The sequence below is a fragment of the Scyliorhinus canicula genome, chromosome 10 (assembly GCF_902713615.1).
Source record: "Scyliorhinus canicula chromosome 10, sScyCan1.1, whole genome shotgun sequence".
NCBI classification, from domain to species: domain Eukaryota; kingdom Metazoa; phylum Chordata; class Chondrichthyes; order Carcharhiniformes; family Scyliorhinidae; genus Scyliorhinus; species Scyliorhinus canicula.
In genome coordinates this window covers 147,082,092-147,109,628 of record NC_052155.1, presented here as the reverse complement: position 1 = coordinate 147,109,628, position 27,537 = coordinate 147,082,092, and the positions used below count along the sequence as shown (strand labels likewise).

At 48.0% G+C, this 27,537-nt stretch overlaps 1 protein-coding gene across 10 annotated transcripts in view; it reads right to left on the bottom strand.

Moving 5' to 3' along the window:
- The window catches only part of lrrfip2 (leucine rich repeat (in FLII) interacting protein 2), a 261,526-nt gene that overhangs the window by 197,482 nt on the left and 36,507 nt on the right, over positions 1–27,537 (bottom strand). For 3 of the 10 annotated variants that reach the window (XM_038809829.1, XM_038809830.1, XM_038809834.1), the window contains exon 3: positions 25,282–25,455. The exons of the other annotated variants lie outside the window; for them this stretch is intronic. In XM_038809829.1, the coding sequence (XP_038665757.1) occupies positions 25,282–25,455 (174 nt within the window). The remainder of the gene's footprint in view (positions 1–25,281; positions 25,456–27,537) is intronic. 10 annotated transcript variants of the gene reach the window in all.

The window sequence follows — 27,537 nt, the reverse complement described above, 5'->3', positions numbered from 1 at the left end:
GGCCCCTGCCCCCATCAGGGAGCTCAGCATTTCTGCTACATATCCCGGGAGGTCTGACCCCTCCAGGCCTTCTGCCAGGCCCAAGATCCTCAGGTTCTTCCGCCTCATTCGGGTATCCAGCTTCTCAAAACGGCTCTGCCATTTCAGGTGGAGTGCCTCGTGCACCTCTACCTTTCCCACGAGGACCGTGGCCTCCTCCTCCCTCGCAGTCATCTCCTGCTGCAGCTCCCGAATCGACGCCTCTTGGGTCACCTGGGCTCCCATCAGCCTGGTGGTCGTCGCATTCATTGACTCCAAGAGCTCCATTTTCAGCTCCGTAAAGAAGCGCAGGAGAGCGGCCTGCTGCTCCTCCGCCCATTTCCTCCATTCCTCGGGTGCGCCACCGGCCGCCATTTTGGTCTTCTTCCCCCGCTTTTTTTTGGGAGCTGCTGTTGCTTTCTTTACCACCCCACTCCGGGTACCGACCATAAAGTTGGTCTGGTTCTCTTCAGGGAGCCTTCCCCCACCGGGATTTGTCCTTACAGCGCCGTTGGGGCCCTCCAATCGGCCCGAAAACACCTTTGTAGCAGGAGCAGCCAAACGTGCGACTTAGCTGGTCATAGCCGCAACCGGAAGTCCCTCTTCTGGGATTCTATTGACTCTGGAACTGTCCCTGCAGATTGGAGGGTAGTCCACGTCACTCCGATATTCAAAAAGGGAGGTAGAGAGAAAGCAGGGAATTATAAACCAGTAAGCCTAACATCGGTAATGGGGAAAATGCTTGAATCCACTATCAAGGACTTTATAGCGGAACATTTAGAAAGCAGTGGCAGGATTAGTCAGATTCAGCATGGATTTATGAAGGGAAAATCATGCTTGACAAATCTGTTGGAATTCTTTGAAGAGGCCAGAAGGCGTTTGACAAAGTCCCGCATAAGAGATTATTGTGCAAAATTAAAGTGCATGGGATTGGGGGAAATGTATTGAGGTGGATAGACAACTGGTTGGCATAAAGGAAACAAAGAGAAGGGATTAATGGGTCATTTTCAAATTGGCAGGCAGTAATCAGTGGGGTACCACAGGGATCGGTGCTGGGACCCCAGCTATTCACAATATATATTAATGATTTGGATGAGGGAGCAAAATGTAACATCTCAAAGTTTGCAGATGATACCAAATTAGGTGGGAGGGTGAATTGTGACAAGGATGCAGGGATCCCACAGCAAGATCTGGACAGGTTGGGCGAGTGGGCAAACCAACGGCAGATGCAGTATAATTTGGATAAGTGTGAGATTATTCATTTTGGAAGCAAAAACAGGAAGGCAGATTACTACCTGAATGGTTGTAAATTGGGAGAGGGGAGTGTGCAGCGGGACCTGGGTGTCCTTGTGCACAATTCGTTGAAGGTAAGCATGCAGATGCAGCAGGCGGTAAAGAAGGCTAATGGTATGTTGGCCTTCATTGCCAGAGGTTTTGAATATAGAAGCAGGGATGTGTTGCTGCAATTGTACAGTGCCTTGGTGAGGCCACACATAGAATCATAGAATTTACAGTGCAGAAGGAGGCCATTCGGCCCAGCGAGTGTGCACCGGCTCTTGGAAAGAGCATCCAACCCAAGGTCCACACCTCCACCCTATCCCCATAACCCAGTAACCCCACCTGACACGGAGGGCAATTTTGGACACTAAGGGCAATTTATCATGGCCAGTCCACCTAACCTGCACATCTTTGGACTGTGGGAGGAAACCAGAGCACCCGGAGGAAACCCACGCACACACGGGGAGAACGTGCAGACTCCGCACAGACAGTGACCCAAGCCGGGAATCGAACCTGGGACCCTGGAGCTGTGAAGCAATTGTGCTAACCACTATGCTACCGTGCTGCCCACTTGGGGTATTGTGTGCAGTTTTGGTCTCTTTCTCTGAGGAAAGATGTTCTTGCTCTCGAGGGAGTGCAGCAGAGGTTTACCAAACTGATTCCAGGGATGGCGGGACTGTCATATGAGGAGAGATTGACTAAGTTGGGATTGTTCTCGCTGGAGTTCAGAAGAATGAGGGGGATCTCATAGAGACTTATAAAATTCTAACAGGACTAGACAGGGTAGATGCAGGGAAGCTGTTACCACTGATAGGTGTGTCCAGAACCAGGGGTCACAGCCTGAGGATTCAGGGTAAACCATTTCAGACAGAGATAAGGAGACACTTCTTCACACAAAGTGTGAGCCTGTGGAATTCATTACCACAGGAAGTAGTTGATGCTAAAACTTTGAATATATTCAAAAGGCGGCTGGGTATAGCACTTGGGGAGAATGGGATCAAAGGCTCTGGGGAGAAAGCAGGATTAGGGTATTGAGTTGGATGATCAGCCATGATCGTGATGAATGGCGGAGCAGGCCGAAGGGCCAAAAGGCCTCCTCCTGCTCCTATCTTCTATGTATTTGTGTATCTGAAGCAGGCTCTGGAGGAGAGCAAGGCTGTGGTTTTAATTTGGGATAAATCATGCCAATCTTCCCAAAGGGGAACAAAATCCCCTTGAGAGCATGTTTAGCCGCTTGTTTCCCGGCCCTAGCAGTGGCAAGAAACACTATTTCTATTCGTGCTGAATAAACGGGGCCTAAACGGGAAACGCGCAGCCAAGGCTGCGCATGGCCCCATTTTTTTGCAGGTGGGAATTCCACTCGCTGGAACTCAACTTTGCAGCGAGAGATCAGGACACCATTCTGATTGCCGAAGCCCACCAAAAAAATTCCCTCCCTCCCCCAACCCAAACGCAACGCGAGGGTCACCCGCACCCACCCCCAACCAGGGTACCAGTCTGCCCAAAAGGTTTGCAGCTGGAGGCCTCCAATCCCCTTGGAGACCACGAGTGCCGTTCCATCTGGTCCCCGTTTGTGGGGATCAGTACGAAGCGGCGCTCACCCGAGGTCCAAGAGGCGAAGGGATTAAATCCCAAAGACTCGGGTACATTGGGAATCAACACATTAGAGCAGGGGTGGGCAAACTACGGCCCGCGGGCCGCATGCGGCCCGCCAAAGGTCTTTATGCGGCCCACCAAGTCATTAAAAAAAATATATATTTTTTTTTTTAATTTTTAATTTTTTTTTAAGGTTAATGGGGGGGGGGGGGGGCTGTTGGGTTACTTACTGGTATAGGGTGGATACGTTGACTTGAGTAGGGTGATCATTGCTCGGCACAACGTCGAGGGCCGAAGGGCCTGTTCTGTGCTGTACTGTTCTATATGAGGCGCCCAGAGTCATAACCGGGTGAAGTAATTATTTTACTTAATATACTATGCGGCCCTTTAAAATTGTGAATTTCTGAATGTGGCCCTTGCACGGAAAAGTTTGCCCACCCCTGCATTAGAGGAAGCCTTACTGTCTCGCTCTAATATGCAGATTTGCCAAAAACTGATCCCGCCAATTGTGGGCAGGATTCTCCTTGCAACATCTCGCGAATGTCGTTGGATCTCACGAGGCGTTGCAAGCCGGGTGGATCCCGGGAACTGGGTCTCCCAGCTTCCACTGGCCACGCTGTGCCACGGCGAAATGCTTTTCCGGCGTAACGTGACTGGAAGATCCTGTCCATAGTCTGTCATTTCTGCTCGCGATTAAGTTTAGTCTTCATCGGAGAGATCAAACATAGATTAAACATCATTTTGTTGAAAACCCCTGTTCAGTTTGCAAACATGGCCTAAAACATCCGGTTGCTTTCCCACTTTTAGATCTTTCTGTTCTAGTCCTTCTGCACTGTTCCAACAAAGCTTAAACTAAGTTTGAGGAACAGCACATCATCTTTCAAATAAGCAGTTTCTTGACTTCTGGCATTATTCAGTTCAGCAAACCAAGATCATCCCCTCCAAATGTCCCTTTAACACCTCTAATTAGCCTTATACCATTATTCCTTGTCATTGCCCTCTCCAAATATGCTGCCTGATCTGCTGAGTAATCCATCATTTTCTGTATTTGAGATATCCAACATTCCACCATATTTGGATTTTGTTTAAGTATTTATTGAAATGACTTTTATTAAAGTTTATATTTTTACACAGTACATAAAGATAGATGAGACAGTTACAGTTTACATGTTATTCCTTCTCGCCCCTCCACCCCCCATCCCACCCGCCCACTTCCCCTCTTGTTGAACTCAGTCCTGCGCTTTGCCAAGTCCATCCCAATGTCCTGATATACCCTCATTCTGTGTCCTTCTCAAATGCTTGCCAAGCCCAGCGCAGAATCTTTACTTCGTCCTGGTACCTGTGCATCTTGGCGATTATCACCCTCAGCTGAACCCTCAGCCTTGGGCTTTTGTTGGAGCAACCCTTGTGCCCTGTTGATCTCCGGCGGCCCAGGAAAGCTGTCTCTTCCAACCTAGCTACCCAGCATCTGAACCACGTAGTTAGTTCGGTCTCCTCTTGATCCTCTCTGGCTGGCCCACTGGTCGTATATTCTGTTGGCTGGATCGGTTCTCTTGGTCCTTAACCTTCCCCTTCAGGCTCCCTTGGGTCACCACCCACCTTTTTATCTTGGCCTCCAGGGCAACGATCCGGTCTCTCTGGTCGGTCGTTGCCTTATTGAGCTCTTGGATCGTTCTCCCCTGTGCCTCTAGCTTTTTTCCCATCCTGTTGAGTGCCGTGTGCATGGCGGCCAGTGCATCCTCCACCGCGACCGCAACCTGCATCTCCAACTTGATCTCAGCTTCCATTGCGGTCAGTTCCTTAGTTAGGAACATCTTCTAACCATCTCCAGGTGTGTGGTGTGGGGAGCGGGAAGGGGTGAATCCGGGTCGCCGGTCTCCCTCTCTCGGGGGTGGCTGGGGACCCCTCGCCTCATGGATCCGCCAGCTCGCTCGCTGCTCTTGCCCGTCTCCACCATTTGTGGGTTCTCTGCGACCTCTCGATCTGCTGCTTCCTGGCAAACTTTTCTTCTTCCTTGTCTTTGTAGTTGAGGCGATAAATGAGTCTGACGTTTCGGGCTAAATTCGGCCAAAAGTGACTACTTTGCTGTGTTTTGGAGGAGAGCCACCCAATGTGCGACTACTCAGCACATCCCTATCAACTGACGTCTTCGCTTTCGTTGAGGTATTGCATATTTCTGGTCATTTGGCCAGCTCCTGATTTGTGTACTGGTATGTTCAAGATGTAAGGAAGACATTGAAGTGCTGAATACAGTTCGGCCAACAGGTCGAGGACTGTACAAGGAATGTCTCAAAAAATTTAGATTTTTCCACTTTGTAAACAAATGGCAGAAATTATCTCTGACATAGACATAAGAAAATAAATTCAAATTAAACCAGAACACTGGGAGAAAGGGATTCAAGGGAGAAAGGGTACAGACCCCTGTCAGCATCAACGGGGCCGAGGTGGAGATGGTTAGCAGTTTCAAATTCCTAGGGGTGCACATCACCAAAAATCTGTCCTGGTCCACTCACATCGACGCTATCACCAAGAAAGCACAACAGCGCCTATACTTCCTCAGGAAACTAAGGAAATTCGGCATGTCAACATTAACCTTTACCAACTTTTACAGATGCACCATAGAAAGCATCCTATCGGGCTGCATCACAGCCTGGTATGGCAACTGCTTGGCCCAGGACCGCAAGGAACTTCAGAGAGTCGTGAATACCGCCCAGTCCATCACACGAACCTGCCAACCATCCATGGACTCCATCTACACCTCCCGCTGCCTGGGGAAAGCAGGCAGCATAATCAAGGATCCTTCCCACCCGGCTTACTCGCTTTTCCAACTTCTTCCATCGGGCAGGAGATACAGAAGTCTGAGAACACCCACGAACAGACTCAAAAACAGCTTTTTCCCCACCGTCACCAGACTCCTAAATGACCCTCTTATGGACTGACCTCATTAACACTACACCCTGTATGCTTCATCCGATGCCAATGCTTATGTAGTTACATTGTATATCTTGTGTTGCCCTATTATGTATTTTCTTGAATTTTGTTTAATTCCCTTTTCTTCCCATGTACTGAATGATCTGTTGAGCTGCTTGCAGAAAAATACTTTTCACTGTACCTCGGTACATGTGACAATAAACAAATCCAATCCAATCCAAGTTGAAGAAAATAAAAGGTAATTTAGGGTTGATGTCAAAAACTCCTTGGATTTAGGATTACATGAAATAGAATTTCTGGTAAAAAAGTGGAAGCAAAACATGCTGGAATTATTAAGAAATAACTAGATTACTGTATGGAGAAGGGGATTATTTTTTTTACAGTTCCACAGGTTAGTTAAATGCCCTTCCATATTCATACCTACATTGCAATCAGGGATTTTTTTAAATCAACTGGATGGACAAGTGGAGTCACTGTTGATTTATCGCTCTAGTACGAGACTACAAAGACATCACAATTAATATTTTCCAAATATTTGGCCAAGCTTCTCTTTGCCATCCAAGTGGAATTTTGGCTAAACTTAATAATCTAAAGATTGAAAAAATTAAACAATATTTTATCGGAGCATCAAGAGGTTTTACAGTGGGAGGTGACCAAAGATATTCTGTTTGGATAAGGTTACTGTAAGCCACCAGCAAACATACATGATGTCAGTATCAACATAATTTGTTTGTAGTTGCTATTAGCACAGCTCCCATTTTGATTTGAACCATCTGACCTGAAAAGTATAAGGGTTTTTTTTCTGAATGGAAGGTTGTGACTAATGGTGTTCCACAGGGATCGGTGCTCGGCCTCCGTTGCTTGTAGTATACATAAACAATTTGGAGGAAAATGTAGCTGGTCTGATTAGTAAGTTCACGGATATTCAGCAGGTTGGTGGAGTGGCATCTGAAACATATGGAATGCTTGCCTTCATTGGACAGGGCAACTCATGCTACAGTTGGTATTGAACCTTGGTATGGCCGCACTTGGAATATTGCGCATAATTCTGGTCACCATATGACCAAAAGGATGTGCGAGGCAGGTTTTCTTTCTTTCTTTTTTACACAAAGGGTGGCGAGTCCCGGGAACGTGCTGCCAGGGGAGGTTGTGGCAGCGGATACATTAACGGCTTTCAAAGGGCATCTCGACAAATACGTGGATAGGGTGGGTGGAGATGGATACGACACAACGAAGTGCTGAGGGCTTTGGCCAAGGGTGGCATCATGACTGGTACAGGCTTGGAGGGTAGAAGGGCTTGTTCCTATGCTGTATTGTTCTTTGGAGGCTGTTACTGATAGCAGCGTATTTGAAAGAGGGAAGAGAATTAGTCAGCCAGGGCTCTTGCTTTAGGTTAATAGCCAATGACTCCTGCTGCCAAGTGTGCACATATTGAAGCTGGGAAAAGATAAAACAAGACAGGTGAAGTAACTGAAAACTGGACTGTCCAGGTTCATGAGAAGAATGGGAAGGTATAAAAATAATAATAATCTTTATTATTGTCACAAGCAGGCTTACATAACACTGCAATGAAGTTACTATGAAAATCCCCTCATCACCGCACTTCAGGTACACCGTGGGAGAATTAAAAATGTCCAAATTACCTAACGGCACGTGTTTTGGGACTTGAGAGGGGAAACCGGAGCACCCGGAGGAAATCCACGCAGACACGGGGAGAACGTGCAGACTCCGCACAGACAGGACCCAAGCTGGGAATCAAACCGGGACCCAGGCACTGTGAAGCAATAGTGCTAACCACTGTGCCGCCCTATCTGAAAGCTTCGAGCATATCCTTGGTTCCTCAACAGCCGATGTATTCCTGAGGGGAAAATATAGTTAAAATCCATGAAAAGAGCATTAATCTAGGTGCTACATAAAATTATTTTGTATTTGGCTTTTCATTTGTATTGAAGTGCAGATAAAACAAGCTCTAATTTCCGAGAGTCACGTGATGTGAGCAGTGGAACGGCTACATTTTCACGAGCTCTGGCTCTGCTCGTCTTTTAATCCTTTACTTCATCTTTGTGCACATTTCATTATTTTCTTTTTGCAAGATATATGCTTGGTAATATGTCTCTGAAAGATCCTGACTGGAGTTTTGCGATGAGCAGCCGAGTTAAATCGTAAAGAATCCTCATGAGGCTGCTAGCGTGGGGCCTAGCTTGCAGTAGCATTGCTGCTGACAAGTGGACGGGTGCCTCAGCAGTGCAGTAGGCATCTGGATGATAGCCTCAGACCGTGCAGTTCTCGGCTCAGTGTTGCACATCTCTGGTGCTCACCTTGGTAACCGCAAAGTATCCTTGAGAAAATGGTGGAGGCGCAGGAGAGAATCCGTGCATTTGATAGAGCACTTTCCCTGGAAAGAACCTGCCTTCAGTTTGTTGAAATCCTGCTGCATCGTGTGTCACACATCTTGACAGAATCAGGAGGCAGAGGCCAGGCACGGAGTGTCCAGTTTCTGGTAGGAAATGAGAGGCGAGTTCCCAACCGAGTATAAATATTGGCTGCTATGCTTTAGTAATCCCGAATTAGAGGCTGGAGTATCAGGTTCAACAGAACATGGTGTATCCAGTCTTTGAGGCCTGTGATCGGTTGGGCCCATGTTAAGTGAACATGCTTGATTCGTTAAAATCCACAAGAAATCCCAACAAGTCTACGATGACCCAGTCATGATTTTGGCCTTTTCAAGCAACTTAGATAGTATTATTATCCTGTGGTTCTTCAATAATCCTGGTTGTTACTCCCTTATTATTATGCTGTTAATTATTTGTTGTTGTCTTTTCTCCTGCAAGGGCACGCAAGGTATGAGCATGAGGGCAAAGTCACCTGTTATTCTGTTCTAGCAAAAACCATATTCAGTCCATTGTGCGATTTGTGGTCGGTGTGCAGTTTTACTCCTTTTAATGTGCAGTTGCCCTTGCAGTTATGGGAAGAGAGTGTATTTTGCACAACCCTTGTTGATGGTGAAGATGACTGAAACCAGAACCGGATGATAGGTGGATGGTTGTTAAGCCCTCCATGAGATTGAGGATAGCTAAACATATCAGATTATTATTAATATTTTTGTTATTTTGAATTTAAGGAACCGTGCCCATCTCGGTCAATGGCCTGGGCAGATTATGTAACCTGGGGAGGACTGGTTTGCACCCTTACTTTTCCTCGAGTTTGACACTTTTAGGGAATGAGTGGTGGCGCACACCGAGGTGAGCTCGGTTAATCCTGAATTGATTTGCTCATAGGCATTTCCCCCTTGAGGTTTTTTTTTCTTCCTCTTTTCATCTGGGTGAGCAGTGTGCAGTTATAAATCCTGCTTTGGTTCACGGGGGGGGGGGGGGGGGGGGAGGGATTGCATTGCCCTTATTGCACTGGAGGGGGAAGGAGTCAGCCTCTTGACAATTCTAATTCTCTTCGGTGATGGGGCCGTACATGTTTTTTTGTTAGCAGTGGGGGAAGAGCACCACCCTGGGTGTGGTTAAGGAGATGCAGGACCCACTGGGATACATATTTTGGGGTGTGGGGGAGTTCAAAAGGATGCTGAACTGTCTGTCGTAGTGTGCTGGGCTAGGCCAGGTCCGGTACAGTGGTTCCGTTGGACCCTGGAGATTGGGATGTACCTTCTTGAGCCATTTAATAGGGACAACCCGGGTGCACAAGGCCTGGGATTGAGCAGAGTTCTGTACTTTAGTTGACATCCTGTGCCCACCACCCACCCTTTGGTCAGGACATTTTTTCAGTTAATAGACTAGTTTTATTTTTCTAACCAACGCTGGTGAGCATGCGCCGGGGAAAGGGACCCACAGCTGAATCCTGATCCTTTGTTACCTGTGATCCACTCCTAGTAGTTCCTCAACCCTTTTGTTGGGAGGCACTGATCATAATCCAAATATATAGCCTTTCTGTACATTTCTATGGAATGATGTTGGTTCTGTCTGGGCCTGAGATTGAGGTTATGTTGCGCTGTGTGGTATGTATGTAACATCCATCGAGAACTGGAGTTCCCATGAACTTTTTTTGTTTTTTAAAATGGGTGGGTATAAAGAATCAGAGATTGGATCCTGCAGGGGTACAGATGGGTCTGGTATCCAAGGAGAGGGGGTAGCGATGTTTTATTGGTGCCTCTGGTGTTGAGGGAGATGTATATTAGAACATAGAACAGTACAGCACAGAACAGGCCCTTCGGCCCTCGATGTTGTGCCGAGCAATGATCACCCTACTCAACGTATCCACACTATACCAACAACCCCCCCCCCAACCATTAACCTTATTTTTTTTAGGACACTAAGGGCAATTTAGCAGAGCTAATCCACCTAACCCGCACATCTTTGGACTGTGGGAGGAAACCGGAGCACCCGGAGGAAACCCACGCACACACGGGGAGGACGTGCAGACTCCGCACAGACAGTGACCCAGCCGGTAATCGAACCTGGGACCCTGGAGCTGTGAAGCATTTATGCTAACCACCATGCTGCCACTAATTGGTGCTAAATATTGGTGCATCCCTGAACAAGGCACGAAAAATCTATCCTGAACTCTCGTGGTAATTACGAGCGTACATCACATGGGAAGGTGTGCAGCATTTTAACCATGTTTTCATGGCTTTATCCTGTTATCCCTTCTTTTCTGGTGTGGCTTTTAGAGATATTAAGTTTGACCCAGTTGTACCGCTGTTCTCCTGTTCCCCTCTGTATTCATTTATGTCGAGCCGTTACTTTTTCTTGTGGTGCTGTACCATTCTTGTGGTTTTGTTGCGTTGTTTGTTAAAATGCAAAATCTCGGACTTCTGGTGGTGACTATAAAGGAATAAGTCGCACATTTGGTGGCTCCCGCTCGGGTCGGACTTTTGGACCTTTCCCCCTGATTTCTTACTGGACTTGATTTGAAAAATCGATGACAGAGGCAATTGTGTACTGGATTCCCACATCAGTGCATGGAGAGGAGGACTAGAAGTGCTCGGAAAGGCAGAAACAGAAGGACAGAGAAGGCTTAGGCTGAAACTGCAGTGGGAGAAAGCATGGCGGAGGACCGGACTTCTGGCCTGTCAACCCAACGGTCAATGGAACAGCTGATGCAGGTTATCCAGGGGGCTTCGCCAAGCAGCAGCAGGACTGCCTGGACCCGATTAAAGAGGTAATTGCGCAGCTGGAGCTTAGATGGGATGTCCAAGATCGGGTGATCCAGAAAGTTAAGAAGGCGCTGGCTGACCAGGAGGAACATCAAACTGCGGTGGAGTTGGAGGTGGGGATGCTGAGAGACCAGCAGAAAAGGCTCCTGGAGAAGGTGGAGGACCTAGAGAATAGGTCCCGCCGGCAGAACATGAGAATCGTTGGGCTCCCGGAGGGATCCGAAGGAGCGGACACTGGGGCATATATAGGGGGCATATATAGCGGCCATGTTTGAGAAGCTGCTGGGGGATGGGGCATTCCCCCGATCCTGGAGGACAGGCCCACAGAGTGCTCGCGAGGAAGTCGCGAATGGGAGACCCACCCCCCCTGCGAGGGCAATAGTGGTGAGAGTCCACAGGTATCTGGATAAGGAGAGTGTTTCACAGTGGGCCAAGCAGACATGGAGCTGCAAATGGGACATCAGTATCCTGCGGATCTAGCAGGAGTGCGGAGGTGGCCAGGAGAAGAGCGGGGTTTAACCAGATCAGGTCGACCCTTTTCGAGAAAAAGGTGAAGTTCGGGCTGTTGTATCCAGCCCGCCCCTGGGTCACATACGAGGAGCAACTTTTCTATTTCGAGTCGCCCGAGGAAGTGCTGGACTTCGCGAAAAGGAAAGGGCTGGTGTCGGACTGAGAACTTTGAACTCTGCTGCAACGTTTAGGTTTAAAAAAAATAGTTTCCTGTTTTTCATTTTGCGGACGCTATTTGTAATGCCTGCTGTATTGATCTGGGGCCAGTTGCAGAGCTGAGTGAGTTAAAGTTTACAGTTGTACTGTTGGGGGGTGGAGGTGTGTTTGTTCAGATGCTGGATCTTTTGCTTGACCTTTTCTTTGTTCAACTTGGGGATTTTTTTTCTCTGTCGGGCAATTGTGTTGGGATTGTTTTTCATTTGAATATGTGGGGAGGCAATAGGTCTGGCGCCAGGGGCGAGGGCCACCAAGCTAGCTAGGCGGGCTATCTTACAGAAGCGTAGCGGGGGGGTGAGCAGATGTTAGGCTTATCAAAGTGGTTGATTTCTGTTGTGCTGTTACTGGGGGGGGGGATGTTCTGCCGACGAGGGAGGGACTTTTGCTTAGGAACAGAGAGGAGGTCAAGGGCAGAGGCTGCCTGGGGCGGGCTGGTGGAGGCGTGGGCTGAAGACTGGCCCAAGAAATGGGATGGCTGATCGGCGAGGAGGGTGTGATGAGCCCAACTAGACTGATCAACTGAAATGTAAGAGGGCTCAATGGGCCGGTCAAGAGGGCACACGTGCTCGCACATATGAGAGGACTGAAGGCGGACGTGGTAATGCTGCAGGAGACACACCTTAGAATAGCTGACCAGATTAGATTAAGGAAAGATTGGGTCGGACAGTTTTTCACTCGGGACTGGACTCGAAGACTAGAGGGGTCGCGATCCTGATCAACAAGCGAGTGGTGTTTGAGGTGGGAAGAGTAGTTTCAGATGTGGGAGGCCGGTACATTATGGTCAGTGGGAAATTGGAGGGGGTGCAGGTGATACTAGTAAATGTATACGCTCCAAACTGGGACGATGTGGAGTTTATAAAAAAGTTACTGGGGAAGATACCATAGAACATAGAACATAGAACAGTACAGCACAGAACAGGCCCTTCGGCCCTCAATGTTGTGCCGAGCCATGATCACCCTACTCAAACCCACGTATCCACCCTATACCCGTAACCCAACAACCCCCCCCTTAACCTTACTTTTATTAGGACACTACGGGCAATTTAGCATGGCCAATCCACCTAACCCGCATATCTTTGGACTGTGGGAGGAAACCGGAGCACCCGGAGGAAACCCACGCACACAGGGGGAGGACGTGCAGACTCCACACAGACAGTGACCCAGCCGGGAATCGAACCTGGGACCCTGGAGCTGTGAAGCATTTATGCTAACCACCATGCTACCCTGCTGCCCCTCTTGACCGGCCCAGATCTGGATTCGCATAAGCTGGTCATGGGAGGGGGCTTCAACACAGTTATTGACCCTGGTTTAGACCGGTTATGCTCAAAAACGGGCAGGGTGCCAGCAATGGCTAAGGAGCTAAAAGGGTTCATGGAGCAGATGGAGGGGTGGACCCATGGAGATTTGGGCAGCCAAGAATGAAGGAGTTCTCCTTCTACTCACAAGTGCATAAAGTGTACTCCCGGATTGATTTCTTTGTTCTGAGCAGGGCTCTACTGACGGGGGTGGTGAACACGGGGCACTCGGTGATCACAATCTCAGACCATGCCCCGCAGGTTACATTAACCCTACAGGTTAGTAAATACAGTAACCAGCGCCCGCACTGGAGGTTAGACGTGGGACTCTTAGTGGACGAAGAGGTATGCGGGCGCGTGAGGAAATGTATTCAGAACCAGCTGGAGGTCAATGACACGGGGGAAATTTCGGCAGCGGTGGTCTGGGAGGCATTGGAGGCCGTGGTTAGAGGGGAGCTGATCTCAACATGGGCCCACAAGGACAGGGCAGGGACGGACCGACTGGGAAAGGAGATACTACAGGTCGACAGGAGGTATGCGGAGACCTCAGAGGCAGGACCTTTAAGGGAACGGCGGAGGCTACAGGCGGAGTTTGGCTTGTTAACCACAGGGAGGGCGGTAGAGCAGCTGAGAAAGACGAGGGGGCGATTTATGAACATGGAGAGAAGGTCAGCAGGATGCTTACACAGCAGCTTAGAAAGAGGTGGCAGCCAGGGAGACAGGGAAAGTAAAAGATGGAGACAGGAACCTGGTGGGAGACTCAGCAGGGGTGAATAAGGCGTTTCAGGAGTTTTATAGTCGGCTGTATGGGTCGGAAACCCCACCGGAGCTAGAGGGGATGAGGCACTTCCGACGGGGCTGAATTTCCTGAAGGTGGACAGGGAGCTGGTAGAAGGGCTGGGGGCCCCGATCGCGATTGAAGAGATAGCGGAGGGGCTGAAGACCATGCAGCCAGGTAAAGCCCCAGGGCGGGACGGGTACCCAGTGGAGTTCTATAAAACGTTCTCAGGGATATTGGGGCCGCTGTTGTTGAGGGCATTCAATGAAGCTAGGGAGAGAGGAGTGCTTCCTCAGACAATGTCACAGGCCACGATCTTGCTGATCCTGAAGCGGGACAAGGATCCGGAGCTGTGTGGGTCCCACAGGCCAATGTCCCTATTGAATGTGGACGCCAAACTGCTGGCCAAAATTTTGTCCTCTAGGATTGAAGACTGTGTTCCGGACGTGATTGGGGAGGACCAGAAGGAGTTCGTTAAGGGAAGGCAGTTGGTGGCCAATGGAAGAAGGTTGGTAAATGAGATCATGATGCACCCTGAAGGCAGGGAGGTGGAGGTAGTGGTCGCAATGGATGCAGAGAAGGCTTTTGAGCGAGTAGAATGGGAGGTACTGGGATGGTTTGGATTTGGGCAGGGCTTTATTGACTGGGTCAGGTTGTTGTATCAGGCACCTGTGGCGAGCAAACGAAAGAATAGGACAACATCGGACTATTTTAGGCTACATCGGGGGACGAGACTGGGATGCCCCCTCTCCCCATGGTGAAGAGACAGTCCTTCCGAGATTCCTGTTTGTGTTCCAGTGTCTCCCCATCTTTATTCCACGTTCCTTTTTTAAACGGGTTAACAAAGTTATCACTGGCTTTGTATGGGCGGGCAATGCCCCGCGAGTAAAAAAGGGATGCTTGAGCGGAGCCGGGGAGAGGGCGGGCTGGTGCTGCCAAATTTCAGTAACTACTATTGGGCGGCGAATATAGCCATCATTAGGAAGTAGATGGTGGGGGGAAGGGTCGCCATGGGAGTGAATGGAGGCGGCCTCATGTAAGGGCACCAGCTTGGGGGCATTGATAATGGCGCCTCTGCTGTTCCCGCCGGCATGGTACTCCACCAGCCCCATGGTGGTGGCGGCCCTCAGAGTCTGGGGGCAATGGAGGAAACATGTGGGAGCAGAGAGAGCATCGGTCTGGTCTCCAATTTGTAATAATCACCAGTTTGCCCCAGGAAGGAATGACGGGGTGGGGTTCGGAGAGGGCAGGAATTGAGAGGATGCAGGATATGTTTATAGAGGGGAGCTTTCCTAGCTTGAGGGAGCTGGAGGAGAAATTTGGATTGGCATGGGGAAAAGAATTCAGGTACTTGCAGGTGCAAGACTTCCGACATAGGCAGGTCTCAACCTTCCTGCTCCTACCACCACTCAGGAAGCATCAACAAACAGGGTCAATGACCACTTAGGACACGCCCAACCATCAAGGCACCCGCCCCTTTATTGGCTCAAATCAAATCCAGTGACCAGGTATTACCCAATTAATGGGGTTCAAACCGAAGGACCGCCCAAAAGAGCGTGAAAATCCCCAAGGATAAAGAAAGAGACCACCAGTTGTTCGGCCTCACCTGGACCTGGCGCTCAGGCAACGTCTACTTCCAATTGCAGCACCACCAGAAGCAAGTTCAAGTTCAACGCACGCTACCAGACGGATGAGCCCAGCTGAGCAGCAGTTACTTCTACAGACTCAATAGATCCAGAATCGAACAGCGACCACTGTTCCTCTGACCTAAGCCGGGTGCCTGAAGTTATGTACAGGTTGTCATAGTTGACAGGTGTAGTTTAACTAGTAGTGTCTATGTTGCATGACTAATTGTGTGTGTAAATAAAGTACCCTGGATCTTGAACTACCTGGTATTTGGCTCTATGATTGATATCCGGTTGAACCTTGTGTTTGTATCATTTGATACCTGGCGACTCTGAGCAATATAACATCGATATCAAAAGAAAGAAGGGCAACCTGACTGACGGCCTTATTTACAGTTGGTAAAAAAGGCAACGTCTATAAATAACTCATGGTGTCAGAGGACACGCAGACAGAAGCTGAAGCGCAAATGGGAAGAGGAGTTAGGAGGAGAAATAGAGGATGGTCGCTGGGCAGATGCGTTGAGTAGAGTCAACGTGTCCACAACATGCGCCAGGCTCAGCCTGATACAGTTTAAGGTTGTTCACCGGGCTCACATGACAGTGGCCCAGATGAGCAAGTTCTTTGGGGTAGAAGATAGGTGCATAAGGTGTGCGTGGGGGGGCAGCGACCCATGTCCACAGGTTTTGGACATGCCCAAAGCTTAGGGGATTTTGGCGGGGGCTTGCAGATGTCATGTCCACAGTGTTAAAAACAAGGGTGGCACCGAGTCCGGAGGTAGTGATTTTCGGGGTACCAGAAGATCCGGGAATCCAGGAGGAGAAAGAGGCAGACGTTCTGTCCTTTGCTTCCCTGGTAGCCCGGAGACGGATATTATTAGCTTGGAGAGACTCAAAGCCCCTGAAGTCGGATCCCTGGCTATCTGACATGGCTAGCTTTCTCTGTTTGGATAAAATCAAGTTCGCCGTGAGAGGATCACGATTAGGGTTCGCCCAGAGGTGGCAACCGTTAGTCGACTTCTTTGCAGAAAATTAGTCATCAGCAGAAGGGAGGGGTTAGTTTAGCTCAGAGTAGGGGGTTAATAAAGGTGGGACCTGGAAGGGAGGAAGCAGGCTTTTGGCACGATGTTTATAGACTCATATACATTGTTTATTTTGACATTGTTGTAAAACTAAAAATACCTCTATAAAATGTTTATTTAGAAAATCTCAATCAACATGAATTTTTAAAAACCTAATTTCTGTAGCAGTTTTATACTACTCTTGATTGACTTCAGACTGCATTTTATAAATGACTGATCTTGTCATTATGAATAAACAGAGTAGTTGACTGATATATCCTAATTTTAGTTCCAGAACTAACAATTCTTGATCCATTAACTGCCTTATTAATTTCAATTCACTCCTCCTTCTATATTACTCCATTTATCGACAAAGGAAATATTCTAAATGCTACTTGTTCTTAATTTAGTTTGGACTATTCTCAGTGCTACATTGCAATCAGCACTTGGATGTTTTAAATTACTATATACCCAATGAAACAGAATGGAAGAAGGCCCACGAGCCATAATTGCGTACATGTATTTCTGAATGAAAGTATATTGGAATTCAGCATCCCATTTGAGTTGAACTCCATATGCCCAAGAAAATGTTTTGTTTCAGCACTTTACTTGCTACAAGGGAAGTGAAACACTTTTTCATACTTTTTTTTAAAACGCATTTTATTCAAACTTGTATCAAAGGAGGTTACAGCAAATAAACACCCCGGGAAACATTCTTCCCAACAATCAATGATACAGTTTGTATAGATTTTTCTCCTTTTTCACCGCGCCCCCCACTCCGCGGCAAACAGCTCCTCAAACACGGTCACAAACATCCCCCACCTTTTCTCAGAATCCCCTGCTGAGCTCCTTAACTCATATTTTATCTTCTCTAACCGCAGGAAGTCATACAACCATGCTGCTACCCCCGGTGGCGATGCCGACCGCCACTCCAGCAAAATTCGTCGCCGTGCAATCAGAGTGGCGAAGGCTATGACATCGGCCTTCCTCCTCTCCATGAGCTTCGGCTTCTCTGAAATCCCAAATATCGCCACCAAAGGGTCCGGGTCCACTCCCTCCTCCACTATCCTGGCTAAGACCATGAAAACTCCCACCCAGAACCTTGCCAATTTTTCACAACCCCAAAACATGCGCTTGATTCGCTGAGCCCCGTCTCACACCTCTCACACTCATCTGCTACCCCTGAAAGAACCCACTCATTCTCGCCCGAGTCATATGCACCTTGTGCACCACCTTAAACTGTATCAGGCTCATCCTTGCACACGAGGAGGTCCCGTTCACCCTTCGCAGTGCCTCACTCCATACTCCCCATTTGATCTCCATTCCCAACTCCGCTTCCTATTTCTCCTTGATCTTCACCACCCGCTCACCTTCCTCCTCCCCCAGCCACTTATATATATCCCCAATTCTTTCCTCCCCTTCCACATCCGGAAGCAGCAGTCGCTCCAGCAGGGTGCATCCCGGAAATTTAGAGAACCCCTTCCAGACCTTTCGTGCAAAGTCCCTAACATAGAACATAGAACAGTACAGCACAGAACAGGCCCTTCGGCCCTCGATGTTGTGCTGAGCCATGATCACCCTACTCAAACCCACATATCCACCCTATACCCATAACCCAACAACCCCCACCCTTAACCTTACATTTTAGGACACTACGGGCAATTTTAGCATGGCCAATCCACCTAACCCGCACATCTTTGGACTGTGGGAGGAAACCGGAGCACCCGGAGGAAACCCACGCACACATGGGGAGGATGTGCAGACTCCACACAGACAGTGACCCAGCCGGGAATCGAACCTGGGACCCTGGAGCTGTGAAGCATTTATGCTAACCACCATGCTACCGTGCTTCCCACCTGTAGATACCTAAACTCACTACCCCTCGGCAGCTCTATCCTCCCCCTCAGCTCCTCCAGTCTGACGAACCCTTCCTCCTAATACAAATCCCACACCTTGACCAGCCCCACTTCCCTCCACCTCCTGAAGACACTATCCATCATCACCCCCGGCTCAAACCCATGATTCTCGCACAGTGCCATTTGCACCGACAGCCCTTCCACCCTAAAATGCCACCTCAGCTGATTCCATATCTTCACCGTGGACTGCACCACTGGGCTCCCTGAATACCTACTCGGAGTCATTGGCAATGCTGCTGTCACCATAGCCCTCAAACTAGAGCCTTTACAAGATTCCTCCTCCATCCGAGCCCACTCTACCCCTTCTCCTTCCCACCACTGCCGTACCTTGTCCACATTCGCCGCCAAATAATAATAAGTTTGGCAATACCAACCCCCCTTGCTGCCTCTGTAGCAGGGTCCTCCCCACCCTCGGCACCTTCCCCGCCCACACAAAGTCACAAATGATTGTGTCCACTTTCCGAAAAAAGGCCTTTGGTATAAAGATCGCGGAAGCCTGAAAGATAAACAAGAACCTCGGCAGAATATTCATTTTCACCACTTGGATCCTCCCCACCAACGTTAAATGCAGTGTATCCCACCTCTTAAGATCCTCCCTGGCCTCCTCCACCAGCTTTGTTAAGTTACACTTGAAATGAAGAATGAAATAAAATCGTTTGTTGTCATAAGTAGGCTTCAAATGTTCGGCGCCTGTTCGAGGAGGCTGGTACGGGAATTGGAACCGTGCTGGCCTGCCTTGGTCTACTTTAAAAGCCAGCAATTTAGCCCTGTGCTAAACCAGCCCTTCTGGAGCCCCGTCCATTCCCTCGCTACCTGAATCCCCAAGTACCTAAACCTATCCCTCGCTACTGTAAATGGCATTCCCCCCTATATTAGCCCGCTGTGCCAGCTCATTCACCAGGAATACCTTGCTTTTCCCTGCATTCAGTTTGTATCCCGAGAACCCTCCAAACCTCCCCAACAAGCCCATGATCCTTCCCATACTCTCCAACGGAACCAAAACATACAGCAAGAGGTCATCTGCATAGAGTGACACCCGGTGCTCCATCTGTCCCCTCATTATCCCCTGCCACTCTGCCAACCCCCTGAGAACCATCGCCAAGGCTCTATGGCTAGCGTAAACAGCAGCGGCTCATATCATTCGTCCTCACCCTCGCTCTTGGTGCTACATACAGCAACCGCACCAATGCCACAAATCTCGGCCCAAACGCAAACCTTCCCAAAACTTCGAACAAGTACGGCCACTCCACCCGATCAAATGCTTTCTCCGCATCCATGGACACCACCACCTCCAGTACCACAGCTCTCGACGGATTCATCACCACATTCAACAGCCATCTTATATTACTCGCGAGCTGCCTGCCCCTCACCAAGCCTGTTTGATCTTCTGCAACCACCCCCGGGACACAATCCTCCATCCTCCCCGCCAACAACTTAGCCAATACGTTCACATCCGTGTTCAATAGTGATATGGGTCTATACGACCCACATTCCACCGGATCTCCAGCAACTCCCCCTTCGCCAGTGCTTCATTAAACGCCTCCAACAGATGTGGTGCCAGGCCCGCTGCAAATTTCTTTTAAAATTCTGCAGGATTCCCATCCGGCCCAGGGGTCTTCCCCAATTTCATACCCCTGATACTATCCAGCACCTCCATCAGCCCCAGGGGCTCCTCCAATGCCTGCCTCTGGGGCTGGTTTAGCACACTGGGCTAAATCGCAGGCTTTTAAAGCAGACCAAGCAGGCCAGCAGCACGTTTCAATTCCCATACCAGCCTCCCCGGACAGGTGCCGGAATGTGGCGACTAGGGGCTTTTCACAGTAACTTCATTGAAGCCTACTCGTGACAATAAGCGATTTTCATTTCATTTTCATTGCTTCCTCCACCTGGGGAAATTCCAGCTCGCCCAGAAATCACCCCATGTCCCCCTCCTCTCCTCCTGAGTCTGCCTCATAAAGTCCCTGGTAATACTCTCTAAATGCCTCATTTATCTTCCCTGGCTCTGACACCACATCCCTAGCCCCAATCCGGATCTTCAATATTTCCCTCGACGCTGCCTGCCTCCGCAGCTGGTGTGCCAGCATGCGGCTCGCCTTCTCCCCATACTTGTATTGCACCCCTCTTGCCCTACGCAGTTGCCCTACCGCCCTCCCCGTTGTCAGCATGTCAAATTGCCCCTGCAACCTTTTCCTCCTCGCCAATCCCTCCACGGTGTGCACCCTCGATATTCCCTGTCCACCTCCACTATCTCGCTCACTAGACGGTCATGTTCCGCCCTCCTTTCCTTATTTGCACGAACCATAAATGAGATAATTTCTCCCTGGACCACTGCCTTCAGTGCTTCCCAAAAAATGCCCACCGACACCTCCCCACTCTGATTGAACTCCACATAATCCCTAATCGCCAACCGCACCTTATCACAAAAACATCCAGCCGCCAGTAACCCCGAGTCAAACCTCCACCCCGGCCTCTGCTCTCATCCCGTACTGAACCGAATATCCAGCCGGTGGGGTGCATGGTCCGAGATATCTGTCCCAGCATACTCTGCCCCTCCACCCCAACAAAAATCTCCCGACTCATTACAAAGTTATCACTCCTCAAATACACCTTTTCGACGTGTGAAAAGGAATACTCCCTTCCCACTGGGTTCTGAAAGCGCCATGGATCCACCATACCCATCCTCTCCATAAACCCCCCCAGCTCCCTTGCCATTCGTACCCTACCCATCGAACTGGGGCTCGATTGTAGCCACCTGAGATGGCCACTTCCCAAGTTCAAAATGGAGAAACACAAGGAACGCAGGGAAAATTGGACAATCCTAGAGAAACAAGCAGTTTGCAGACTTTTCCTGTGTATTCTGCCTGCAAAGAAAGCAGACAGCACTGAAACCAGCATTCATGCATATTAATGAGCAATTCCCGGGCACAATAGTAACAATCAACGCTTATCGAAGTAAAGCTCGACTCCTCGGCGCCAGCAGGAGTCCAAGACAAAAGAAGCAAATAGGCACCCAAGGACCGCCCAGCGATCGGGAAACAGCCCCAGTATTGGGGAATTCAAACCAATCGATTGGTATGGGATCCAATCGATTGGAAGTAAGCTCGGGGTCCGCCCAAAAGGGCGCCAGGCCCCTGAGGACTATAAGATAGAGCCCCCAAGGTCAGTTCGCTCTCTTAGCCAGCCCTCCCAGCAGAACATCTTAGCAGCTCTCGAAGAACTTGACCATCAAGTAAGTGTCCAGTCCACGCACGCTACGAGATAGATGCTCCTGACCCCTTAGTCCGTACCAGCTGGAAGCCTGCAGGCTCAGGATCGAGCAAGAGGCCATTGTTCCCTGACCCAGCGGGTTCCCTTATCCAGATAGGTACTGGCCTGTTAGTGGTAGGAATAGCCTAGTCTTTTAGTATTGTATGCATGAGTAGCGATTAACTGTGTATTAATAAAAGTGTTTTGATTTGAACCTTACTAATTGGTGTATTGAGTCATTGATCTGAACTTGAACTTGAACCTCGTGGTGGTATCATAAGGATACCTGGCGACTCTAGAGCTAAGTAATAAAACAGAGCCAATTAAGTGTAAAGCGCACTCACCAGAACGAGCAACACGATCTATCCACCCTCGGCTCCAGGACACAGTGAAAATCTCCTCCCAAGATCAACTGGTACGTGGCCAAATCTTGGATTGCTGCCAGCAACCCCCTGATAAAACCCACATCATCCCAATTTGAGGCATACACATTTACCAACACAACCGGTGCCCCTTCCAATACCCCACCCACAATCACATATCTCCCACCTGGATCCCTCACCTCCTTCACACTAACAAATCCCATTTTTTTTGCTCATTAAAATCACCACACCCTTCGATTTCAAATCAAACCCCGAGTGAAAAACCTGCCCGACCCACCTCTTCCTTAACCTAACCTGGTCCTTCACACGGAGGTGTGACTCCTGCAAAAAGACAACCCTCGCTTTCAAGCTTCTGGGGTGCGCGAACACCCGCAACCTTTTAACCAGCCCATTCAGTCCCCGGACGTTCCACGTTACCAACCTTACAGGAGGCTTGCGCCTCCAATCCCCTCTACCGTCCGTCATCTTCTTCACTTAACTCCTGCCCCTTTAATTCCACTCTGCACTTAGCCCATCCCAGATGGCGCCTTTCTTCGCCCTTGTCCATGTCATCTCTCACCCCCTGCCACGTCACAGAAACACTTTCAAGTTTTGATTTAACATTGGTGAAATCTTCATTGGAATTCTATGACTTTATATCAACTGAATGCAGCACAGATGGAAACAATTATTAATTTGCATGCGCAGGAACCACAAACCCCAATGAACAATCCTAGTTAATTGAACTAGCAGCATATTTCAACATTATTTGAGTATAAGTTGAGAAGACAAAGATACCCTCAAATATCCTCATGCATTTTATTTTTAAAAGAGGGCTCACTGGGAAATTAATCATCTGCATCCATAAAGAATGTTCAAATATAAATTTGCACTGGAATGAATTGTATATTTCTTCAGAGTGGCTGGAATGCAGCAGAAAAAATTCAGAATCTGTACAAAACACAAAGTTCTTGCTGATATAAAGTCACAGTAGCTGTTTCAGGTTCTAGATGTTTCAGGTTCTATGCATACCCAATGACATACGAATATAGAAACTGGTGTGAAACATATTTCTGGACAGAACGTGTCTATAACTGTTACAAATTAACGCATAATATGATCAATATTTTTGGTTCATTTACTCCCCAGAAAATAACTCGCTTCCCGGCTTCATAGAATCACAAGGACAGCATTCAGCCTGCCGTGTATATGCCAATCTCTTCAAGAGCTGATCCCAATCCCCTGCACTTTCCCCTTAGCACTGGAAATTTCTCTCTTCAGGTATGAAACAATCCCCAGTTGAAAGCCACAGTTTATGTCTCCACCACACACTCAGACAGGGGGCTGGATTCGCCGCTCCACATTTCTATTTCAGCCCACCGGTGGGATGCTCCATTATACCGGCCGGTCAATGGGGTTTCCCATTGTGGCGCAGCCCCACGCCGTTGGGAAACCCCTGGGCTGCCGGCAAAACTGAGCATCCCGCCGGCGGAGAATCCAGCTCCCAATATTCCAGATTTTAACAATGCACTATGTTTTTTCCCCCCTTGAGTTGTCGTTGCTTCTTCAGTCAACCACCTTAAAACCAATGTTCTTCTTGACCGTTCCACCAATGGGAACAGTTTCCCCCTGATCTACTCTCCAGGTCCCTCATGATGATTAACACTTGTATCAAATTTCCTCTCAACCTTCTCTTCTTAAAGGAGAACAGGCCCATCTTAATACCATAAGACTAGGAGTAGAATTAGGCCATTCGGCCCACCGAGTCTGCTCCGCCATTTAATCATGGCTAACCTTTTTCTCATCCCCATTCCCCTGCCTTGTCCCCATAACCCCTGATCCCCTTATTAATCAAGAACCTATCTATCTTTGTCTTAAAGACACTCAGTTATTTGGCCTCCACAGCCTTCTGCGGCAAAGAGCTCCACAGATACATCACCCTCTGGATAAAGAAATTCCTCCTCATCTCTGTTTTAAAGGATCGTCCTTTAGTCTGAGATTGTGTCCTCTGGTTCTAGTTTCTCCTACAAGTGGAAACATCCTCTCCATGTCCACTCTATCCAGGCCTTGCCAATCTATCCACATAATCTTCTCCAATTTATCCACATAACTTAAGACCCTTCACTCTGCATCCTCCGTAATGCTTTCATATCCTTCTTAAAGGCTGTGTCTATAATGGAAAATACTCCAGTTGAAGCCAAACTCAAGTTTTATAAAATTTCTTCAATAATTTGCTTGCTTTTGTATTCTATGCTGCTCTTTATGAACTGCCAATATCCCTCTCTTCTGCATTCTCAACCTGCCAAGCTATCTTCGACATTTTGACATGTACCTCCCTGATCTGTCGGTTCCTGAACCTTTTCACAGCAGTCACCTCCCAGTAACTACGTTGGTTCAGACCAAATAAAGGTGAGCGTGATCATGTGGTTCATGTCTACGCGAGGGAGAAGGCCTGTCTCAATTCACCCTGTACCAGAGCAAAGAAAAGCTATCTTAACAGATTGAGCAGAAAGAATGGTATTCCCTCATTGGTACTGAAAGTTTTGGAGTATATCCCTCCAGACAGCTGTAAAGTTCATTAGTATTGATGCATAAGGTGCCACAGATCATTCACTGCAGTTGACATATCTATCGCCTCAACTTGTTAAAACACAGGCATCAGATGTGCAAGACAGAGTGGGGCTGTCCAAGTGCAATCTAACTCCACTGAATTTCTTATGTACACATCTTCCTCACATACATCCCTTTATAGACGTAAAAACATTCCTTCTGTATTCATTCATTGTATTCATCGCATCTTGCCGGTGAGATGAAAAGAAAAGGAACAGAATCCTAATTTGAGACTGTACATTCCAAGAAACTACTTCATTAAAGGCAATAACTCCTGATTCCAACGCAGTACAGCTCTGGATGGCAGGGAGCTATCACTATACAAAACTGACATTGCTGCTTTGCGTGCCGAGGAGAGAAGTGCCAGCTAAGAGAGGTATCAGCAACCTATATACAAGTATGGGGAGAAGGCGAGCCGCATGCTGGCGCACCAGCTGCAGAGGCAGGCTGCGTCCAGGGAAATTTATCTCTGGACGATAGGTAAGTCGAAGAGTGAGACAGGCGTCAGCTTTGCTATCAAGGCTTGTGTGGCAAAAAAGTTTGGATACTGTCCCGAGGGGCCAAAACAATTATCTCCTGACTCCATACACACCTCTCAAGAACAAATATGTGACAATCATTGATACATTCATCCCAATAATGACGAATTCTGAGGATATCAGGGATAAATTCTACGAATACCTGGACAGAGCTACTGCAAATACTCCACAGAAGAAAAAGCTCATTGTGATGGTAGATCTCAGTGCAAAGGTAGGAGCTGACTTTCAGACCTGGGATGGCGTCGTAGGAAATGCCACTGCAATGGCACATTTCTCCTGAGTCAATGCATCCGCTGTAAATCACTATTAGCTTCAGCTAAAACACAAAGTGCAAAAAATTTGGGTGCATCCACAATCTAAACACTGGCATCAAGCTGACTTTATCATCACCAGTACTCAGAGAGGAGCAGAGTACTCGACAGACATCTGGAACCTGCTGTGAACAAATCAGGCTCAGATTTGAGCTGTTGCTTTCTTTCAAAGAAACCCCCAAGTACAATGCAAGTGGTATGGTTCAACCTTCAAATCAACAGTCCTGCTGCCAATGATGTAATAATAATAATCTTTATCAGTGTCACAAGTAGGCTTACATTAACACTGCAATGACGTTACTGCGAAAATCCCGTCGTCGCCACACTCCGGCGCCTGCTCGGGTACAATGAGCGAGAACTCAGAATATCCAATTCACCAAATAACACGTCTTTCGGGACTTGTGGGAGAAACCGGAGCGCCTGGAGGAAATCCGCTCAGACAGTGACCCCAGCCGGGAATCAAACCAGTGTCCTGGGAACGGAGAAGAAACCCAAAACTGATTTGATGAAAGTGACAATCAAAGTAAATGACTACTACAAGAATAAAATGCAGGATATACATCATGGCTGAGAAACAAAGACGGATACACTGTTAAGAAATCACTCCAGGAGAGCAAAACGTACCTGCAACAGAAATTGTATGGTGAGGGGGACTGACACTGCAGCAAACAGCTAGAGTCCAGACGGCTACCTTACTGCCCAGTACTAGGGTTCAGGACATGTGCTCTGGCTAGAATGGAAAGTAACGAGCAGTGGGAGGGGGAGGATCCCATTACCGTGGTCTAGGTAGGTACCAACATAGGTAGAATGAAGAAAGAGGTTCTGCATAGAGAGTTTGAGGAACTAGGCACTAAATAAAACAACAGAACCTCCAAGGTAATAATGACTAGATTATTACCTGAGCCATGAGCAAATTTGCATAGGGTACATAAAATGTGGCTCAAAGACTGGCGTGGGAGAAATGGTTTTTGGCTTATGGGGCATTGACATCAATACGGGGGCAAGTGTCAATGACATGCATCACACACCCTCATTTCATCATATTTTCAATCTGCCTCGTCAACTGAGGAGTCTTGGTTTTGGTCCCCCTACCTTTTGCCTTTGTTGGAATTAGCAGCAGCAGCATTCAGAAGGTAACTGAAGGTTTAAAACAAGTTATGTCCCGGAAGGAAAACGGATGGGACTAACAAATCCAAAGCCCCCCTGGATATCAAGGGCCTTAAAAGGAGAGGATAAATAAAGAGACTCTGATAACAGATACCAAAAGCTCAACACTGGAGGGAACTTAAAGGACCATAAAAAAGCGTAAAGGTGAAAAAAAATAGAAAATTAGGAAAGCGAAGGCAGAGAATGAAAAGGCATTAAAATTAAGGAAAACTCGAGTTTTAAGAAAATACATAAAGAACAAGGGGTAACTAAATTTCCCCCATTAGGAACTAAAAGTGTGACCCGAGTGTGGAAACGGAGGATGCTGTTCTGGTTCTTAATAAATATTTGGTATTCTTTTCACAAAATAGGGGGCTGATACAGACATTGCATCAAGCGCGAGGACTGTGAAATATTAGATAAAATTAGTAGTCGCAGGAGAAGACCGATTGAGGGGTTTAGCATATTTGAAAGCAGATAAATCTCCAGGTCCAAATGAAATGCATCCTTGGCTGTTAAGGAAGGAAGAGAAGAAATATAATGTCCAATCTTCACTGGCTGTAGGCATGGTGCCAGACGACTGGATGATAAGTTAACATTATATTATTGTTTAAAAAGGGAGAAATGGTTAGATCAAGGAATTAAAAACTCAAGTGGTAAATTCTAAGTGTTAGGATAAAACTTCATTTGGAGCGACAAAGACTGATCAAAGATGGACAGCGAAGGTTGCAAACTGACTAACTTGATTAAATTCTTTGGAAGGGCCAGACAGATTTATGAGGGCAGTATATTTAATATGGTCTGTACAGATTTTAGCAATGCCTTCGCTAAGGTCCCGCATGGTCACAAAAGTAAAAGCCCATGGAATTGAAGGCAAAATAGTAAGTTGGATCCAAAATTGGCTCCAAGGCAAAAAAACCAAAGACAATGGTTCATGGCAG